This window comes from Sceloporus occidentalis, unplaced genomic scaffold (genome assembly GCF_023333645.1).
Source record: "Sceloporus occidentalis isolate IW3139 unplaced genomic scaffold, rSceOcc1.0.p SCAF_3, whole genome shotgun sequence".
Classification (NCBI taxonomy): Eukaryota; Metazoa; Chordata; class Lepidosauria; order Squamata; family Phrynosomatidae; genus Sceloporus; species Sceloporus occidentalis.
In genome coordinates this window covers 89,604,674-89,626,006 of record NW_028316983.1, presented here as the reverse complement: position 1 = coordinate 89,626,006, position 21,333 = coordinate 89,604,674, and the positions used below count along the sequence as shown (strand labels likewise).

At 39.6% G+C, this 21,333-nt stretch overlaps 1 protein-coding gene across 4 annotated transcripts in view; it reads right to left on the bottom strand.

Annotated features, from left to right (window-relative positions):
* LOC149316406 (methylcrotonoyl-CoA carboxylase beta chain, mitochondrial-like) overlaps positions 1 to 20,972 on the bottom strand; it is a 29,332-nt gene extending 8,360 nt beyond the window's left edge. The window contains exons 1-9 of one of the 4 annotated variants that reach the window (XM_089515418.1): positions 20,926 to 20,972; positions 15,712 to 16,044; positions 13,136 to 13,332; positions 12,154 to 12,332; positions 8,334 to 8,414; positions 7,203 to 7,381; positions 5,935 to 6,127; positions 4,764 to 4,855; positions 959 to 1,115 (exon numbers count right to left, since the gene is read on the bottom strand). In XM_089515418.1, coding sequence (XP_089371544.1) covers positions 959 to 1,115; positions 4,764 to 4,855; positions 5,935 to 6,127; positions 7,203 to 7,381; positions 8,334 to 8,414; positions 12,154 to 12,332; positions 13,136 to 13,332; positions 15,712 to 16,040 — 1,407 coding nt within the window. In that variant the 5' untranslated portion in view covers positions 16,041 to 16,044; positions 20,926 to 20,972. Of the gene's footprint in view, positions 1 to 958; positions 1,116 to 4,763; positions 4,856 to 5,934; positions 6,128 to 7,202; positions 7,382 to 8,333; positions 8,415 to 12,153; positions 12,333 to 13,135; positions 13,333 to 15,711; positions 16,045 to 18,855; positions 20,075 to 20,163; positions 20,249 to 20,925 lie in introns of those variants that run through there. The other 3 variants (XM_089515415.1, XM_089515416.1, XM_089515417.1) reach the window with 3 other exon arrangements.
* Between the last annotated feature and the right edge of the window lie 361 nt (positions 20,973 to 21,333).

Here is a 21,333-nt window from a genome sequence, read left to right as displayed (position 1 = left end):
TGTGGCTTTCTCTCTTCCTTTGCTGTATTTCCTCCATCCACCACTCCCAGGTATTTAAGATCTATTTACTTATAAAACAGGTAAAACTTTTAATGAAGAAACTGATTGTGATCTAAAATTAATAAAATTCGTTTCCACCACCAGCTTCCTGCCTCTCACCTCCTGGGCCTTCCTGGCCTGTCAGTCAACTAGCTCACTTGCTTCCACAACCTGTGCCAAACATCTTTTAGGGTTTACTCTGCCCAAGTGCTTCATCTTTAATTGGGGTAGAAATCAATTTAGTTGGGAGTTGATAATCTGAACTAAAATTGCATTTTCACATCTCCCTAGGCTTCATGCAAGAAATGTGCATCCCATCTTCACCACTGGCATGTCTGCAAAGATTAGGGGGCATTTGTGAGAAACAAAGTGTGCAAAAAGTATTATTGAAAAATATGTGAAATCAGACCTTATTCAATAAGATAAAGTTCCATATTAGGTAAATTGTGCAAATAAATGCATAAATTAACAAAATGTGTTTAAAATGTGCAAATTTCTGTGCAGAAATAAAACACCAAGACTTGCAAACTCTGATGAAATAAGCCTGGGAAGAATACACACTTAGTATTTCGAGACACTCAATCAAACTGAGATAGATTTTTTTCATATCCTCAATCTGTAACAATTCTCTCACACGCCAATGGAGGAGGACAAGCAAATTTCACAGTGATTTGCCTACCACTGCTTGTCTTCTCACTAAAGGAACCTGGATCATGTCCAGAAAAACCAAGGGTTTCCCAGAACACCATTAAAAAGACTGTTACCCTAAACCATTCCTTGTATGGCGCTCACTGGCCCCTTATCAGCTATATAGAGTTCTGAAACAGTTTATGATTTTGCCTATGTGTACTCCTAAGCCAAGCCCCTTTAAACAGCAGCTTTAGAGGCACTGTAATGCACTCTATATTCGCTAACTTACCTGTTTTGGACTGCTTGGCTCTGCTGTGTACGGAGTTGTATTCATAATAAACAAGATTGGAATGTTTCTTTGGTTACAAAGCTGCACGAAGTGGGATCCTTTTAGAGAAGCATCATGAGTCAGCTCACCATTGTTAGCCACTATTCCAACTAGCTGTCTAACAAAAACATAAAACTCTGTAGTTTAAGAGCAACAGAAACGCTGGAATCAAAATAGTAAGTTCTCTATGCATTTAGTATTATGACTTTATAGTATCATCTTTAAAAGGCACTCATACAATCACCTCACCATTCTTTCATTTTAATGTACTCTTGAGGTGCTTATAAATGTTTACATTAAATAAACTACTTCTACCATATGTAGCATAAAGAAAGACAGTCAGAGCAGTGCACTCCTGCAAAATCACTTGCCCAAATCCCTCAAGAGCTCTTTTGGAAAAGCAGGATTACATTGTGCATGGCAAGGAGAAATGAAGGCCGGGGGGGGGGGGGGGGGGACAGAAATATCAGCACCTTTAAGACTTACTGGTTTTTATTTTGCAATACCACAATTTTCACATGTGATATTGAGTGTTATTCAGATATAAAACATATTTATACAGTTGTGGGTGTGGGATAGAATGTAATAGGATCCAGAATTTCAAAAATTGTACATGACATGTCAAGTGTTAATGTTATGCACAATTTTTACAATTCTGGCCCCTTTTACATTTTATCTCATTCTCATAACTGTATAAATATGCTTTATGCCTAAACAACACTCAATACTGCATCTAAAAAACGTGGTACTGCAAATAAAAACCACTTAGTTTTACACAAGGGGAAGCACTTTTGCTCATTCAAGGAGCTCCCCAATTTCCTTCAGTTTCTAGCTAATCTTAACATCCATATCATTTTTAAAAATGTCAACTCCCAGAAGCAGTTTTACTGGAAATGCAGGGAGGAGAAAGGAAAGCCCTTCTGTATGACTAGAAATCTATTTCTGTCAATGGTCCCTTCTGTCTATTAAGTTTTTTAAAAAAATTATTTAATTCAGATTTACAGAATTAAGCAAAACTGCTACTTTGATAATCAAAATAGACTGAAACATTGAAAGCAGAGGGGGGAATCCATATATCATGAAAAATTAGGAAATCTACTTCACATGCATTTTTGCTAATCTGGAATAAAATGGCACCTCATGACTGGGAAGTGCTTGAAAAGACTGTATTTTCACCATGAGGGTTGAAAACTGAGGTTAACATCTGCTGAGTAACAGGAGGATAATGATGGGGGAGAGGAGCAAAGGGTATTGTGTGTGAGAAGCAGCTTTGTACAAGGAAAAAGAGAGATAACAAGTGAGCAGAACTGAAGGAAATGGAAAGTAAGATAGCAATGCCCCTACCTCTGAGTCAGATCTGCTGTATTCCGGGAAAAGAAGAAAAGGAAAAAAACCTTCCAGAACAAGAATCTATGCTCTCTTCTCCAAAATCTACTCTAGTTTTTTCAAGAAGAGTGCGTTAGTCGATTGAATTCAATTTCGGACTGAATTACAGAAAAGCAGTATAGTATAATGGTTAGAATATTTGACTGGGACAGGAGAACCATATTCACCATTCAGATGAGCTTTGAGTTTGAGCCAATCACATTGTCTCACCCTGACCTGCCACATAAGTTAGTTGTAAGGATAAAGTAGGGAGCATGTGAGTCATGAAAGCTGCACTGAGCTCACTGGAAAAAAGGTAAGACATGCATTTACCTGATAGATAAAACAGAAAGTTAAATAAAAATGTCTCCTTTCCTAAGTATTCTTGGTTGGAAAGATCAAAGTTGTTCTGGTCCCCTGCCTCTTGGTGAGGTTTGTTGATTGCTGTTGTACAATCAGAGTGGAGCAAATTGCTCTTTGACAGAGCATTGTGCAAACTAGTGATGTTACAAACAAAATCAAATATACAAATACTAAAATCACACTGGAATGCCATCACACGTAATGTAGAGGGACAGACTTGGGCCTGGAAGACTTATTCTAACTCCTGATATGCTACCGAACTCACTGGTCACTGTCTGATAGCATTGGGGTCCCCAACGTGATGTCTATGGGCACCAAGCTGTCCAGACACTTTCTTTTGTATTTAATGAGTTAAGGCTTGTTTATAAATCTGTACAAGTAAAAAAAATTAGCTGGATACTAAAGGATAAAGCCCCACCTTTGTACTAATAATCTTTAGCACTGTGTAGCTGACTCATGGTTACAAAAGCTCAACCTAGCTGGGCAAATCTATTTAATGTCTGAGAAAATAAATCCTAAATCAGGAACAAACATGTAACTTTGTTAATCTCTGTATACAATTTTTGCAAGCAAAATGTTTCTATTCATATTCTCAGTGGTACAGTTTGTCTTTTTGCCATAACGGAAAAAGTATTTTAACTAGCACATTTTCATCTCAGAGGAAATCAAGGAGTTTGAGTCTGTAGCATGCTTTATTAATCCTAGCAAAATGATTCATTCTCTAACACTGTTTAGAGGCAAGCTTAACATTAAGGGAAAAGGTTAAGCCACCAGTGACTTCTCTTTCACATACAAAATGGACTTTAAATATTTATTTGAGCTTTTTAACATTTTGAGTGATTCAAGAAGTGGTGAAAGCACCCTTATTATCAGCCTTAAAGAATGAAGTGTGCTGTTTAGCCATTCAACTAACCAAAGTCAGAATGTGGCAGTTCTTCAGGCTTTTCATGCTGCATCACAAGCACTAAGTAGGCTCTTAATCCTAGACTTGATTTAAGGAACTAACTACCAAAATGGGACTTTCTAGTCAACAAATCTCTACATACTAGGTTGCGCTTAACTTTTAAAGTACCATTATGCTAAAGAAGGCTAGATGGTATTGAGTCCTCATGGGATGAACTAGGGTAGGGGAGAAATGGCTGGCTGCAGGAAGAAATATTCAGCGCAGATAAGTTTTAAAAAGGAAACACTAATAAAGCAATCTGATGTATGTCTACTCTGAAGTAAATCCCACTGCATTCTGCAGGCTCACTTTCAGGTATATTTATACAGGACTGCTGCCTAAGTAGTTCAAAATGTTTGTGCAGAGACACTGAATAAAAAAAAGGGGATGTTGTTAGAGTATTCTTTAATAATGTGTACTGTCTAGCCTAGGGCAGCAATACTATTTGGATTGTAACCTTTATCAGCTGACAGCTGCATGTGCATACATATACCGACATATGGAGAGAAAGAAAGAGTGTGTGTGTGAGAGAGAGACTCAGTGTGCTGTAGCACAGCCTGCTATAGGGTTGTTGAAGAAGGGTGGGATAGAGCCTCCCCCACTATTCTGACTGGCAACCCTACCTCTGCACTTCTCCCCTTCGCAAAAAACAAAACCAGCATGACTGTTTTTGCCCCACCAATGGTAGTATAGAAACACAGATTCCAGTTCTAAGGGATTGGGGGCTCAATAGAGATGGGAACTTACTACAAGATACTCCTGACAGTAAAGTGATAGGTTATATTAAATGTAAAGTGTATATAACTCAGTACATGAAATATAATATTCTGAGAAACAATCAAAATTCTGCATCAAGATTCTGACTTCAGAAATCCAGCCACTGCAGGAGGTATTTGCATGGCCCAAACAATACTGAAGCCATAATGTTTGTAGTCTGGCCACATTTCTGTCATTACAACAAATCTGAATACATGGCTGTAATGTCAAATTGACCGAGTTAAAAGAAACCAATTACTATCTGATTGATTGAAAAGTCTCAGGGACACTTCACTCCTCATAAACAACCTGGTTCATTTGTTTCAGTTTTACTCTTACCCTTCTATGTAAGCAAATCCAGTTACTAATGTTGTTCCATAATTAGCTTTGAATTCCTGGAACCTGCTACCATCTATCATACGACTCAGAATCTATAAAACATTGTCAAGAGAAATAAAAAATCAATAAAAGGTGGCTTCCTTAAAAAGAGAGAGAGTGGGAGAGAGAGATGCATTTCTTTAATCTGAAATGATTACCCAATATTAAAATATTATGAGTACACAGAATCTCTACTGTCATAACTAGTGTCATACTACATATAAAAATGTGAAGCGAATATTACAGAGGTTTTAATTGTTTATGTTCCACATAATCTTTACTATTGACTTTGTCACCTCAACTGGATATGCAGAATTAGTTTTAAAAAGCAGTTTGCTATAGAAATCTCTTAAACACATTAAATGCTAATACATTTATTACAGCATAATATCTATGGTGGATTAAGAGAGTCAGCATAGTGTAGTGGTTTGACTATGGAGACCAGGATTCGATTTCTTGCTCAGCTATGGAAACCCACAGCGTGACCTTGGGCAAGTCACACTCTCAGCCCCAGAAAGTGTTTGCCTTATGGTCACCATAAGTCAGAAACAACTTGAAGACACACAATAACAAACAGAATCATAGGATCATACAATTGGAAAAGAATACAAGGGCCATCCAATCCAACCCTCTGCCACATAGGAAGACACCATCAAAGGACCCCCAACAGATGGCCATCTAGCTTCTGTTTAAAAACTTCAAAAGGAGACTCCATCACTCTCCAAGGCAATTGACCAGCAGAAATGGTGGTTTAAATGCAATCCAGAAGACTAATGCATGATCCACAATTGGTAGCATATGTAGGAATATTTATATTGTAACAAATTTGTGTCTGTTAAAACTTCTAACGGAGGGTCACCACTTTCTACATCTCATGAAACAGACTCTAGTCCACAAAATGTTTGCTACAAAACATTTGTTAATATTTAAATACAGGAAGACTATGTTGTTTTCACCAACAGAACAGACCTGTATATATGGTCCAAGGAAACCAAGAGCCATAAGAGTTGCCACAATTATTTAAACAGGCATTTAATACCATAACTGACTTCAATAGTTATTCTATAAGTGATTTCAACATTTATCAGTAAATAACTGATTTACTCAAGATTGCAAAGAAAGCTTTTTGTACCAATTTTATATGAAGAGTGTAGCTATAGTCCTGCGGTGCAAGTCCCAGAAGTTCATCAGCATTATACAAAGGGCTGTCAAACTCTAGAGTCTCTTCTTCAGTAATATCATAATTTAGCATGGAAATAATGTTTCTAATACATTCATATGCTTCTTTTTCTGAAGATGCAAAATGATCAACACAACCACTGATCCTGAAAGACAGATTTCACTAATGTATGATATGCAGTACAATAAACTACAACAAAGACTATTAGCAAACTATTACCAGTAATGGTAAAACAGGTGAGAAGGGAAAATTATACTGAGACATGTGTATGATAAAAAAAAAAACAAATTTCCGTCTCAGGCTAGTTCATTTATTCCAGAAATGTCATATAGAAAAACCAATGTCTTAAGAGAGAGTTTCACTTTCTCCATTTTAACTCCATTACTAACACTAGGAGAAGGAAAACTGATGTGGGAATGAGAAAGGGCCATTTCTGTGGTCATGCCTAAACTATGGAATTCTTTACCCTGAGGGGTTAAGATTGGCCCCCTCTTCACTGTATGACAAAGACTTTCCTGATCAAACACATATTTATTTTATGAGTTTTACTCACTTTTTAAAATCTCCTGAATCTATGTGTTAATACCATAATGTTGATTTTAGCTCTTTTTCCAGATTATGCAGATCAGCATACTGTATGGCAAATTAAGTATGGCTTCTCTGAGAGTTCAACAGTTTTACAGGCAAATCTTCAACAGGAATATGAATGCCATTAGAAACATATTTATTGGATGTGGCCTGTCTCCTTAAAAGGGAACTCATACCAGCGCTCAACACAACAAGCCTGAAAATTCACATTTCAATATCATAAATAACTTAAGAAAAGTAGTTTTTAAAAACACAATTTAAAGAACATTAATTAAGAAAAATAAAGACCCCTCCAGGTAAAAAGCCCATTCTTCAGGAGCCAGTTAATTACAAAACGTTCAGCAATCAATCAGTTAAAAATGAGGTGTTTGGCTTCTGCTGGGAAGGTAAATGGCTGTGGACCAACACCCATTTACTTCTGGGCTGAAGTGTTCCAGAGCTTAACGGAGGTCACCGAGAAAGCCCCTTCTTGAGTCACTATCAAATATGCTTCTGAGGTAGAAAGATCTATCTCAGGTTTCCCAAAGATCTCAAAGCCAGGGTATGCTTGTATACCTTCGGACAGCTTGAACCTATAAGTGAAAATACAATTCCAGTAATAAGAAAAGGCAAGAAACTTATATTAGACCTACTTAGAATGCAACATGGCTCCTCCCAACTCCTCAGGATTAATATCTTCTCCTGTGGCAGCTTTAACTAAAGGGGGTCCAGCAAGGAAAAGGGTACCAATTTTATCGACCATGGCTGTCTCTTCTGCCATTGTAGGAACATAAGCACCTCCAGCAGTACAAGAGCCACACACAACTGCTATCTAGAAGGAGGAAGAAGAGAGGAAATAAAATGTAATATTTAGTTGTACGTTTTAAAAGCATATGATGGCAATAACATCAGGCAATGCTAGTGAAAAGCACTGTTTTGTTACCCATCTTAGAGAAAAATAAAAAAAGTGTATCAACACTTATTTTAAGAAGCAGTATCAAAAATGTCAAGGGTAAATTTCAAATGTGTGTGTGTTTGCGTGTGTGTGTGTGTGTGTGTGTGTATATATATATATAGTTAAGTAAAGTAAACATTTTTTTCCATTTCATTTTGAGTATTTATACCCTGCTCTTCTGCCACAAAGACTCTCAGAGGGGTTAGACAGTTCCCTGCCCTCAGGCTTACAATTTCAAAAAGACATGACACAAAAGGAGAAAGGAATGGCAGTGAGGATGGGGATTTTATTTTATTTTTTTCTGAAAATGCAAAACCACAAAACAAACTAGTGTGCACATCTATCTTCTTTCCATATGTATAGGACAAAAACTATATTGCAATTTAAGTCATCCTGCATTGCATTTTGTGAGGTGGGCTAAGGCTCTTCCAGTGGCACCACCTGTTACAAAGAAGTTGCAGTATTATGCCAGTGTAATATGCTAGAAGACGAAAGGTAACATTCATCTGGATGTGAATTGCATTTAGGCTGTATATAGGCTGCGAAAGGAAGGAAGGGTACTTGATATAACCCATTCTCTTATCTGTTGCAGAAAATTCAATGAAAGCATGAATAAATGATTAAGACAAATACTTAATGATTAACTATAGTTCTATCAAACATACTGTTCTATGGCACAGCAGATTGCAGCAACAAAAAAAATTCAAAAGTTTAAGATGCTACATAACCCTTATGAAATACTGCTAAACAGTTATGCATTATTTTGCTTATTTACTGAATTCCACTAGTAAATAGATTTTAAAATGCACTATCCAATATGCTTTTATACCTGAGGAATTCTTAATGAAGACATCACAGCCTCATTGTAGAATGCTCGGCCTCCATGGAACTGGTCAGGAAATATCTCTGCCTAACAATAAAGGAACAGGCAAGAACGGGAGTTTCAGCATTACAGTCAGTTTAAAACTCAGCTCTGTAACTATAAGCATGGGCTATAAATATAAATGGGCTATAAAAATATACACTCATCTGTACTTCATGTAACACCTAATCTGAGAAGCATTTTGTTTGAATGTTTTTCAAAGAATTTTGTTCTTTTTATCTAGTGTTTGAATAGCAATAACTAGTCATATCTAAAGATGACTATACACACTGGATACCTTGAAAGGTACCATAAACAACTACAGGTCAATAATTTCAGATATATCTAAGTCAAAACTGAAAGAACATAACAGTTCACACCCTAGTGTTTTCCAAAGTCACATGTACCTTCTTTCAGCCTACTTCTAATTTCACATTTAAAACATGGATCCAAAATACCCTGCAGAAATAATCCAGTTAGAGAGTGCTTTAACTGTCCCGGTTCAATGCTAGGAATTCCTGGGAAGTGTAGTGTTTGTGAGACATTTAACCTTCTCTGTCAGAGAGCTCTGGTGCCATAATAAACTACAGTTCCCACAATTCCATAGCTTTGAGCCATGGCAGTTAAAGCTATCTCAAACTGGATTATTTCTGCAGTGAGTTTGGAACTTGGTCGCCTTAGGCCTGAAGCAGACGGGCCAAAAGTGTCAGCTTCAGGCTGCGTTGAGGGGATGGCATTTAGACGACAGTTGTCCTGAATGCAGGTGGAAGTCATGTGGAGAGCACGTCAGCCTGGAAGAGATGGCACAAAAAGAAGCGGTAAAAAGCCACTCCTGCCAGTGGCCAGGTTGAGGACTGTGGTGGCGGCCTGAATTGGGCCCACGCCTGTGCAGTCACCATAGTCTCATGACGATCGGGGTGTCTGCATGATCCCTATCTGAGTATAGCATGGCTGAAAGTCACAGAAAAAGTCTTGTGAACAAAACTATGTATGAATTAAAGCCAATTTAATAGTACCTTAAATGTGTCACCCTTTACAGTACTTATCTTTCCAATTTACTGTTGATATGATCTAGTTCATACACTTGGGAGAGCAAGTACCACTAGGAATAAGTTTATATATTTTTAAACAGTATTATAAGAGGTTTTTTGATCAAAAGACAGAATATAAATATTCAAAATAATAAGAAATAAAATACTATGAAGCTGTTAGCAACTGACCGTTAATGCAATAATAATGAAGCTCAGCCAGTGGCAAGGCAGTTCATTCCAGTAAAGAGATGCTAAAGATCTTATAGTCAATTTTTACATAAAATAGACAAAGGCCCGGTACACATGGACCGAAAGCGCCATGTCGGCGCCAAAATTAGCATGGCAGAGTGCGCGGCAACCGCACACTCTGCAACCCTAATACATATGGACAGAGCCATCTTTACGCATCAATGATGTCATGTGCACACCACGTCCAAACAGCGCGGCATGTGCGTGACATTTCCGCGCCACCCCAGGCAGCTTACAGTGGCCTGTTGGCATCGCCACAAGGAGCTCTGAAAAGGCAAAATATAAACCACACAGCCGTGGGGATGATCCTGAGGAGAAAGGAGGCATCTCTTTAGCGTTGGGGTGTCAGGGGGCATGAAGCCCCAAGGACATCCCTTTTCCAGGCCATGGGGAAGCAGCATTTTGCCACTTCTCCATGGCCCAGAAAAACGCCAGATTGGGGCCACAGGGCTGCTGGTGAGGCTGCCCTGAGCCCAATCCAGTGCAAAAAGGAACGGCTGCAGGCCCCTTTGGGGAGTTCTTGTACTGCCCCAAAGTCTGATACATCACATAAAGTCTGGTGCATGCATCATTCATCATTCTTTATAATTGTGCTATCAGCTCGTCCTAGCTTGGCTTTGGTTTTAATATATTATTTTATACAGATATTTTTCAATCACACAAATATTTTATGAAACAGAGGTGAAAATCAACCATAACAGAAGCTAATGGAAAGCCCGCCCTATGTCATCTCAGTGTTGACAGCAAAGAATTATTTCTTTTCTGCCACCACTGCATTTGCCCAGTATCAACTAGCAGAGTTGTCAGGGGCCTTTTACACTCTGCCCCACAAGAGCAGCAGGCAGAGTACCCAGAGGCCCACTGTGAAGAATTTACACAACACTCTGCAGATAAAATCACTTGGATCCAGTCTGACTTGGATGCTGTGGTTAATACAGGTCCAGTGGATTTAATTGTTGCTCCTGCTTGTCCTGTGTTATTTGATACATTTCAATTTTTATAGCCTGAAGATGTGGACAGAATCCTTGGAGATGTGAGAGCCACCACACATGTACCATACCCATGCCACTCCTGGCTTATAGGAACAACCAGAAGGGGTTGCTGAATGGGCAAGTGGAGTGGTTCCATCCTGGCTAAAAGAGAATGTGATAAGGCCTTTACTGAAAAAAACTTTCCTGATGCACTAAATAAATACCAGCCAGACTCCAACGTCCCTTTTGGAGGGCAAGGTTCTATAGCATATGGTGGAGTCCCAGTATCAGAGCATCCAGGATGAAATGCCTTAACTAGATCAATTTTACTCTGGCTTCAAGACTGGTTACACCTCTGAGACACCTTTGATTGCCTTCTGATTGACCTAAGCAGTGAATCGGATTAGGGAGTATTGCTGCTGGTTCTGCAGGATCTCTCAGTAGCTTTCAGTAACATCAACCATTAGGGTCTTCTGGCTGCCTGTCTGGGATGGGTTACAGTGGGTCCTCCACATTTCCTGGAGTAAGGGATGCAGGACCACTGTGAATGTGGAGGGGGGCGGGCACATAAAAAACACTTCTTAAAAAAATATATGAGAGAACACCTGTCTAGGAATCTCCAAGTCTTGGCTTATAATTGATGTGGCAGAAACAGGTTTTAATGGGGTCATGTTTTTTTCTTTTTTACTATGTACTATGGTTTATATTGTTTTACCGTCGTGTTATTAACCATTGCTTTTTAACTTTTATACAAGTAATTTTTTAACTGTACCCAGTTTTTTAATGATTTTAAGCCTCCTTGGATTTTGTACAAGGAGAAAGGCAGAATATAAATTTTATAAATATATAAAATAACACAATAATAATAATAATAATAATAATAATAATAATAATAATAATAATAATAATAATAATAGCAGAATAATAATGACCAAAATAAAAAAGTGGCTTCCAGTTATGGAATTCTGGGAGGAATTTGTGAGATAGGATAAGAAGACCTCTCCAGAGCACTTAGGGGTTTAGTTAGATGACAGATGATAGATGACAAGGATGCTAACATTAATTAAAAATACTGACAATGATGCAATACAAGAAATTAATAACACGTTATATATAAATTTGATTATCAATAGACAGCAAACACACTCATGAGGAATAGAAGGGAAATATCTAAAGATTTAAATATTAATATTTAAAATTTAAATCTTAAAATAAGATTTAAAATTTCTTTGTTATAGAAGAAGGAACAATCTCTGCTTTAGATATCTTATTAATGTAGCAACGTGCGATTGGAGAATGTTAGAGAACATGTCAAGGTTAAAATTAAAAAAAGAAAATCAGTGTTATTTAGAGAGACAAGCTGTGTGAAAGTTGACATGGAGAAAAGATTTACAGGTACTTTTATTTGCTTTTGACATATTCTGTATTTTAATTTTATTGAATTAAATTTAATTTTTAAAAAATAACATGAATTCAGCAGAATATATTTAAAGCAGTCTGAAATGTAGAATTCATTTCACAGGACATATTTCTTACCTGAAGTGGCAAGAAAGCTCCTCCACTATCCACAAGATAAACAGATGGAAGTCTATTTTTAATTGCTATTTCTTGAGCTCTTAGTTGTTTCTTTAATGAAACAGGATAAACGGTCCCACCTTTCACTGTTGCATCATTTGCTATAAAGACACACCAAATCCCACATATTTTGCCAATTCCTGCAATGAAGTTCAGAATGAATGTTGGAAAGATCTTCCAGTGAGAAAAACAACATTTCATAAATTATCCACAATTTATCCTGTTCATAAATTATCAACATGGAAATATTTTCTAACTGTCCTATCAGGTTTTTGCCGTACAAAACATGCCATATGGTGCAAAATCAATGCAAGAGATCAGCTGTGGGCGTGAGCATGCCACTCTGCTTCTACTCTACAGCACATCACTCACACCATTAATTTAGCTAAGAAATATATCTGCCCCCCCCCCCCCAAATTACTGCATACAGTAACAAAAATAACATTTTAAATATAAATGGAATTTTACAATTTTACAATCTTAAAGGAAGATTGCCATAAATTCATTTATGAGATTTAAGGTGAACCAGGAATGCTTTATGTGATATTTGACACCAAATCTGGCCTACAATGTTTGTCTTTCTGGGTTTCAAACAGGTGTACTTGAGATTTACTCTATTCAGTTTTTAATACTATATCTTCTGGCTTTCTGTTTTAAACTGTTTTAACTTTGTGCTTTTAACAGAATTGTTTATCCAACTGTTCCCCCCCCCCCCCCCCCACTTTTGTATGATAAGATTTTTACCTTCACTTTGTTTTAATTCATTGTATTTGCACTGGCTCCCATGACAGGAGATAAGTAGGATATAAATTAAATAAATAAACTGCTGATGGTAGACTAAAACTGAGTTAACTCTATACAGCAAGTAGCGAGCATCTGTGGTATTAATGTTATCATTATTAATAATGAGGTTTATCTTTAATTCCCTCTTTTGTAAACATACCAGTGAGGCACCCTGCAGCAGGAACATCACCATAAGGCATATCTAGGCCTGCAAAAGGGGAGAGCTCAAGGAAAGGTTCATCATCAAGTAGCATCTTTAAGCGTTCACGAACAAGTAACTTCTTCTTCTTCTGAGTGTGACGAAATATTGCACTTTCCCCTCCTCCTTTACTGACTTTCTCAAGCAACTCTGAGTACCTGATATTAAAATGAAAGGCTCAAAAGAGCTCAAAATCCACATTTGTTGCCAAAGACATGAGGATCTTAAAAGCTAACCACACAGTGCCTGTATTAACTACCCTGTCACATCACTCTACACTACAGACTGCTGGGAAAACAGTGAGGTTAAGCTACTGCTACTAGCATACAGTAGGTGTGAGTTATTCATCCATCCGGTTTAGTTGACTGCATTATTAAAAACCAGGAGGAGAGGAAAAATAAAATTTTAATCTAAACTGGAGATGTAAGGGTATATATGAGATACAAATATTTCTTTCAAACTTTGGCGATATAATTGTACAATGTATACTGTATATTACTTGTCTATAAATCTAAAAATTTATGCCCAAAAATTGAGCCCAAAATCCCAAGTCGACTCATTTACGGGTAAGTACTGTATTTTCTGGCGTATAAGACTACTTTTTAACCCAGAAAAATCTTCTCAAAAGTCGGGGGTCTATACGCCGGGTGTCATCTTATAGAGTGGGTGCTGGACTGGAGAATCTGTGGTTGCTGCATATGGTGGGGGGAGCTCAAAATGGCCACGGCCGCATCCCCTCCATATGTGGCGATCATATGAAAGCAGGAAGGGTGGCGCAGCACAAGTACAGTAGAATAAAATCTTGGAGACAGGGAGGGATGGGCAGGCAGGGAGAGCTGACCAATTCAAGCAGGCTTTGCATACAACAAGTTTTCCTGCTAAGCACCTGCATGACATAAGCATTTGAATTAAAATTACCATATTGAAATCAAATCTGATTTTTAAAATTTTTATTTGGTGTGCTTTGGAAGAGGGGTAGTCTTATACAGCGAGTATATCCCAAACTCTATATTTTAACTGGAAAAGTTGGGGGTCGTCTTATACACCCAGTCGTCTTATATGCCGGAAAATACAGTATGTTAATATGATACTGGCTCTTTCAGATTTCCCCATGCAGTTTATTTTTGTCTTGAGCCAAGCAGTCGGAGTCCTTGGTGACTGATTGATTGCTGTTTGTTTAATAGTCCCTCACCCGCCAGCCCGCTTCACTGTCTTGGGAGTGAAGGCTGAAACACTGAAGCCTTGTACTGATTGCTGCTTTCCTCTTACCACTGGCATACACATGCTGAAAGACCCTTCAAGTTTTATACTTGACCTATCCATGGGTCATGTCAAAATCCATAATTTTGGCCCCAAAACTTGCCCTCGACTTATACATGAGGTCAACTTATAGTTGAGTATATACGATAAGCTTGATGCTGTAAAACATGAAAATACTGTATTTGTTTACTGGAACTAAGGTCGAAAACACAGTGCAGAAATTATCCAGTTTGAGACCGCTTTAACTAATCTGGCTCAGTACTAGGGAACCCTGGGATTTGTAATGTATTATAAAACCAAAGCTCTCTGACTGAGAAGGCTACATGTCTCACAAAACTACAGTTCCTAGAATTCCCTAGCATTGAGCCAGGGCAGTTAAAGCAGTCTCCAACTGGATTATTTCTGCAGTGTGTTTTGGACCTAAGACCAGAGGTTTGTTTCAGACTTAAAATAAAGCTGTTCCTTCAGTGCATTTATTTAATAAATAAAAGCAAAATAATCTTGGAATCAGTCTCGAACTTCTTAATCACTTTTATTTAATATTCCCTAAAAACTGTTGCAGTCATATAAAAACTGCACTAATAGGCCATTTAGAAATTATTACATTATAATTATTTGGATCTTGGTTTCCTCAAAAAACACTATGGAAATTATTAAACTGAAAAAAACTTGTGTGAAGTCACGACTTCATCTTCAATAACTTTCTTGCCGCTTATGTTAACAGTTCTGCACAAAGCCCTTTGGGCCGTTGCCATATGGTTCTCCAGTACTAATCCATAAAATTAGTGAGTCACCACCCTACCTTTATCAGTGAGCTACAATTAGCTGAAAGAAGTGTCAACCATTTTAGACAGGCATGAGTCATATAAATTATTATATTCAACATGAAATGTGGGATACATTTTAGGAAGTTCTTAAAAACATGCAAAATACATAGCATAGCTAAACTTTAAAAGAAGAAATAATCAAATCAGATGCCTTTAAGTTATCTAATATTGCACTAAATATCTTTCTCTCCAGTAGAAAATAAAGTTCAACTGTATACATAAGCTGATAAATCATTTCAAATCTTGGAGAGAGAATAAAGTTTAATGTCAATGGTATGGAAATTAAAATTCACAGACTGACTAAGCTTGAAGTCATCAAATCTCTCTTGAATAAATTGGGTTGATCTGGGTTAACTACTTTACAGAATCCTAAAATGCGTACACTACTCTCAAACTGCTGGATAAAAAAGTAAAAGATTAATGTTGTCATGATCTTAACAAGTATGTTACCTTTGAATGCAGACCTCACTGTTCCTTGAATTGCTTTCAAATACGTGTCTATAAAGGGAAGGGATGTCCCCATCTAATACTGCGATTTTTGTTTGCTGGTGTTTATTTTTTGTTTTGAAGCTCACAGAGGAAGTATGTATCAAGTTACTTGGAAGTATTTTGGCAGATTTCACTCTGCTCTTACACTTCAATAGGTTCCACATTTTCTGTCTTCTCATATGAAGTTCCTGGCACTTGCTCTTTGAAGTCCAGAATAATGGGGCACAGGATGTAGACAAGGGGCACTGCTGATATCTGGAGAGTGAGGTGAAAGCAATATGGTTCCACATGACCCTGGAATGCGATAAACATATTTATTACTTATTTTTAAAATACATATTCCATATAATCCCTACATTTATAAAGATAAACCAGTACATATAAAAAGTTCAAAAATCTATCACTGTGCTGCTCAAAATGGTGGTCCGTGGACCAGTGCCAGTCCCATCAACTACATTAAGCCTGGAGTTTCTAAGAAAGGAAGAATTATAACCGCCTATATTGGGAGAAAGGCGGGATATAAAATAATAATAATAATAATAATAATAATAATAATAACAACAACAACAACCAATGGGCATAAATATGATGCCAGTCCCTGGCACATTGTGGGGTAACTGTAGGTCTCTCACATCAGAAAGCTTCAGATCTAACATAGCTATGGCGGGATACAGACGGGCAAAAAGGGGTGTGTTCATGACGTCATGAAGGTATAGCCTTCAGACGGCCCTTACCTGAATGCTGCCATGAACACACCGCCCGCACGCCCCAAGCGGGAAGAAGCGGCATTAAAAAGGTGCTACTTTTCCCCGCTTCTTTTCTGTATGCTGCACAGCTGCGCAGCTCCGTCTGTAAGGTGCTGCACCGGTACGCCAGAATTGTTACGCGGCTAATTTAAGTTGCCCATTTAAAAGCTCCGTGTCTGCTGCGTCGCATAATGAGTCGGGGTCCTGGAACATGCGCAGTTTGCACCGAGGCTCTAATTAGAGCGTCAGATGTGGAAGCTGCAGCACAGCTGCACTCTATTTTAATGCTCGTAACCCTAACCCTAACCCTAACCCTAACCCTAGAGCAACATGTACGCATGCGCTGCTAGAATTGGGGAAAGTTTGGAATTTAAAGTGAACCCCTACACACATTCCTGTGCCATTTTCACCTAACAATAAAAAACCTCTAAAACTTTAAATATTTACATATGTACGAGGGAGGTGATGGGGGATGGCAGGGGGACAGCGGTGGCAGCGGCGACAGCTGTGGCTGTGCACTGCAGATTCAGCAAGAGCGTGGGGACCAAAGGAGAGGAGGCATCTATGATGCTGGTGACACTGGCAAAGTGCAAGCGGACAAGGATGCCAACACCAGCTGATCACCAGCTGGCAGGAGACCACTATTGTTCTTGGGCAGGGCGGGGGAAAAAGTTTTAAAGGGGCTTGGGCGCTTTAAATGTGCACATAAGCTTTCTGCAGCCAGCAAAAGAAAAAAAAAGCCCCGTTTTTGGCCGCCCGTGCAGAAGCTGCCTCTCTCTTTGCAGCGTCCTCCGAGGCGGCGGTTTGGAAACTGCGGGTCAGAAACGGCCCCAGGTGAGGCGTCTTCACTGCCCCCCATGTGGAAGCCCCATCACCTGAGCCACGCCCCCGGGGCGGGCGGTCTGGAGGCTCCGTATTCAGCAGAATACACCTCCAAGACGTCTTCCCCTGCCCGTCTGTATCCCGCCTATGTAATGTATAAAGCTAGAACATTTAATCAGTCATTATAAATTGTGAATAAATTCTATCCAAAGTATTTGCTAAAGCAAAATTTCCGCTATCTTCAGCCTGTGGGCTAAACAGACCATGTAAGATCTGGGTCTCACTGTCTCCCACAACTATTGCAGAAAAACCTTACTATATACTCATGTACATGGTTTTCTTCATCTGTATCCACACAGCAGTAATAAACCGGTTTGACGCAACTTTAACTGCCATGGCTCAATGCTATAGAATCTCAGAATTTGTAGTTTGTTGTGCCACCAGATATAATTATTTTCCGGCATCATATTTCATATGGGTTATTTTCCTCTACTAGCAATGGTCAGTTTTCACAACCGGACATAGAAACTGAAAATACCATTAGTATCAGACCATCCAAACGTTAGTATTTAATCCCATATGTCTGAGTCTGCAAGACCTGAGCAGGGCTGCTGATGTCAGATAGGGTGACTTTGGTCCAAACACACTGTAGAAATAATCCACTTTGAGAATGCTTTAACTGTCCTGCCTCAATGCTAGGGAATTCTGGGAACTGTAGATCTGTGACACATTTAGCCTTCTCTGTCAGAGAGCTTTCTCTGGTGCCACAATAAACTACAATTCCTAGGATTCCCTAGCACTGAGCCAGTGCAGTTAAAGCAGTCTCAAACTGGATTATTTCTGCAGAGTGTTTTGGACCCTGGAGGTCTCTCCTTCATAGGTGTTGCCAGAAATTCAGTTGGTGGCAATTAAGAACAATAGTACAGGGGGATAGAGTCAATCAAGGAGGCCACAGCTGAGTTTGCAAGACTGAACAAACACTTGCCAAGAAAATCCCTGGATGGATTCTCCTTGAAGGCATACCACAGGGTGACCAGACATCCTCCTTTTCCAGGAAGTATGCCCTACATCATTTCAACCTTCTGTCCAGGATGAATTCCAAAACATCCTTCATTTCAACCATGACTAAAAAGCATGAATTTATATTTGTGCAAATGTTTCCAGCCTTTCTTTTGACATTTGTTGTTAACTGCCCTCAAGTCGATCTCAACTCATGGTGACCCTATGGAGGAGACATCTCCAAGACCCTCTGTGCTCCACTGCTCTGCTTAATTCCTGCAACCCCATACTCATGACCTCCATCAGAGTCATGGCCTTCCTTTCTGCTTCCCTCCACCTTTCCTAGCATTATTTTTTTCCCCACTGAGTCATGCCTCCTCATGATGTGGCCAAAGTACGACAGCCTCAGTGTAGTCATCTTGGCTTCCACGGAGATTTCTGGTTTGATCTGCTCTGGGACTGTTTGACTTCTTGGCTGTCCATGGGATCCTCAGCACTCTTCTCCAGCACATCTCAAATGAATGGATTTTCTTCTTACCTTCTTTCTTAACTGTCCAGCTCTCATATCCATGCATGGTGATGGAGAATACAGTGGCTTGGATGATTCTAACTTTAGTGTTCACCGTTCAGCTATAGTGTTCTTCTTTTGATTTCTTGGCTGCAGACTCCACTCTGATCAATGCTTGATCCAAGGTACAGGAACTCTTTTACTATTACTCATTCTTTGGTTAAATGTATCTAGGTCCTCTGTGGTTATTTTGTTTTTAAGGGAATACAATGGCTTGTATGATTCTCACTCTTGTGCTCAGTTGCGTATCTTTGCATTTTAGAATCTTTCCTAGTTCTTTCATAGCTATGCTGGCCAAGGTCAGTTCCCACTCTTACTATTCTGACCCCCAGCCTCAATATGGGTGAACTCTAGTTTGCTAGTGGCCATTGACTTTGGGCACTGAAATGTGAAAAGGTCTTAATTATAGAAAACCACACCTTGAGAGCATCTAATCTGACCCCAACTAAAAGGAACTTGGAAACTTGCTTTGAATTCTTATATAAAATCCAAAACACACCGCAGAAACAACCCAGTTTGAGACCGCTTTAATTCCCCTTGTCAGTGCCATGGAATTCTGGGAACTGTAGTTTTGTGAGGCATTTAGCCTTCTCTGCCAGATAGTTCTGGTGCCAAATAAACTACAGTTCCCAGAATTCCCTTGCACTGAGCCAGGGCGATCAAAGCGGTCTCAAACTGCATTATTTCTGCAGTGTGTGTTTGGGGTCTAAATCACTGAATTACTCATAGGGTCTCAGGATCCAGCTTACAGTGTATCTTTGCATTTCAGAAATCTCTTCTGGCCCTGTCATAGCCACACCATTCTTACTCCCAGTCTGATTTCCTGCAGTCCCCATTCCTATCAAGGTTTGGTTTATTTCACTATTTCTATTTCTACATTGTCTTTTGACATAACCTCCCTTTTATCTCGGAGGCCCTACATTTTGGTCCCAAACACACTGCAGAAATGATCCAGTTTTGAGACTACTTAGCTGCCCTGAATCGATGCTAGAGGATTCTGGGAACTGTAGTTTTCGTGAGACTTTTAGCCTTCTCTGTCATACAGGCCTCAATAAACTACAGAACTCCCAGCATCCCCTAGCACTAAGCCAGGGGCAGTTAAACCGGTCTCAAAGTGGATTGTTTTCTGCAATGCGGTTTGGACCTTCGGACGACGCCTAGCCAGGCCTCACTTGGGCCCAGCCGCCATTTTGTGCCTCCAACCACCCCTCACTTTGCCCCCCCCCCCCAGCCTTAATGTCTCTCTTCCTTACACCGGAGCAAAACTCGGGCCTTTACCGTTTGCCACTCGGCCTGGCCTTTCCCAGAAATAGGGCCATTCCTTACTCCAGCTCGGAAATCTCCTTCCTCCTCGGACCCTCCCTTCCTCCCTGTCCCCCATCATAAACTTTGCCCACCCCGCCCCACGATGGAGGAAATGGCGGCTTTGGGCGCCATCTTCAGGAGGAGGCCTGGCAGTGCTTGCCGAGGGAAGAGCCTCGCTCTCCCTCGCTTCCTCCCGCGGCCTGGGAGTGAGATATTGAATTCAGCGGCCTGCCAAACTGTGCTTTTTAAACGATTTTGGACTTCAGCTCCCAGAATTCCGAGCTATTGGCCAACGTGGCTGGGGCTTCTGGGAGATGAAGTCCAAAATCTCTTAAAGCGCACAGCTTGAGGACTACTGTCAGTGCTTTTTAAGGGATTTGGGACTTCAGCTCCCAGAATTCCAGACTATTGCCCTCCATGGCTGAGGCTTCTGGGAGATGAAGTCCAAAAGTTCTTCATAAAGGGCATAGTTTGAGGACCACTGTTCTAAATAAGCACATTCTCCTCGCTCCTCTCCACTACAACATGAATACAAAGATGTTAGTTTATTATAATAATAATAATATTTAAAAATTACTTGTACCTCGCCTCTCCCTGTGGATCGAGGCGGCTTACATACATAAAACATGTTACATATTGTTTTTTTTTCTCTCTCGACAAAAGATTCTTAGGTCCCAAAACACACTGCAGATATAATCCTTTGGAAATATTACATTTGTGTCTGGCCTCACAAACCTTGCTTGTGAAGGTCCAAAGCACACTGCAGAAATAATCCGGTTTGAGACCACTTTAACTGCCCCTTGCCTCAGTGCTAGGGAATCCTGGGGATTGTAGTTTGTTGTGGCACCAGAGCTCTCTGATAGAGGAGGCTAAATGCCTCACAAAACTACAGTTTCCACAATTCCCTAGCATTGAACCAGGGCAATTAAAACTGGGTTATTTCTCCAGTGTGTTTTTTAGGCTCCCTTGTTTTCCCCCAGGGAAGGGGAGCAGGACCAAGAAAGAGGTTTTCCTCCTAAGGTCCTTTAGCTCCTCCACACTGGAGAAATAAAACCAGTTTGACAACAATTTTTGGTCCCAAACACCCTGCAGAAATCATGCAGTTTGAGACCACTTTCACTGCCCTGGCTCAGTGCTAGGGAA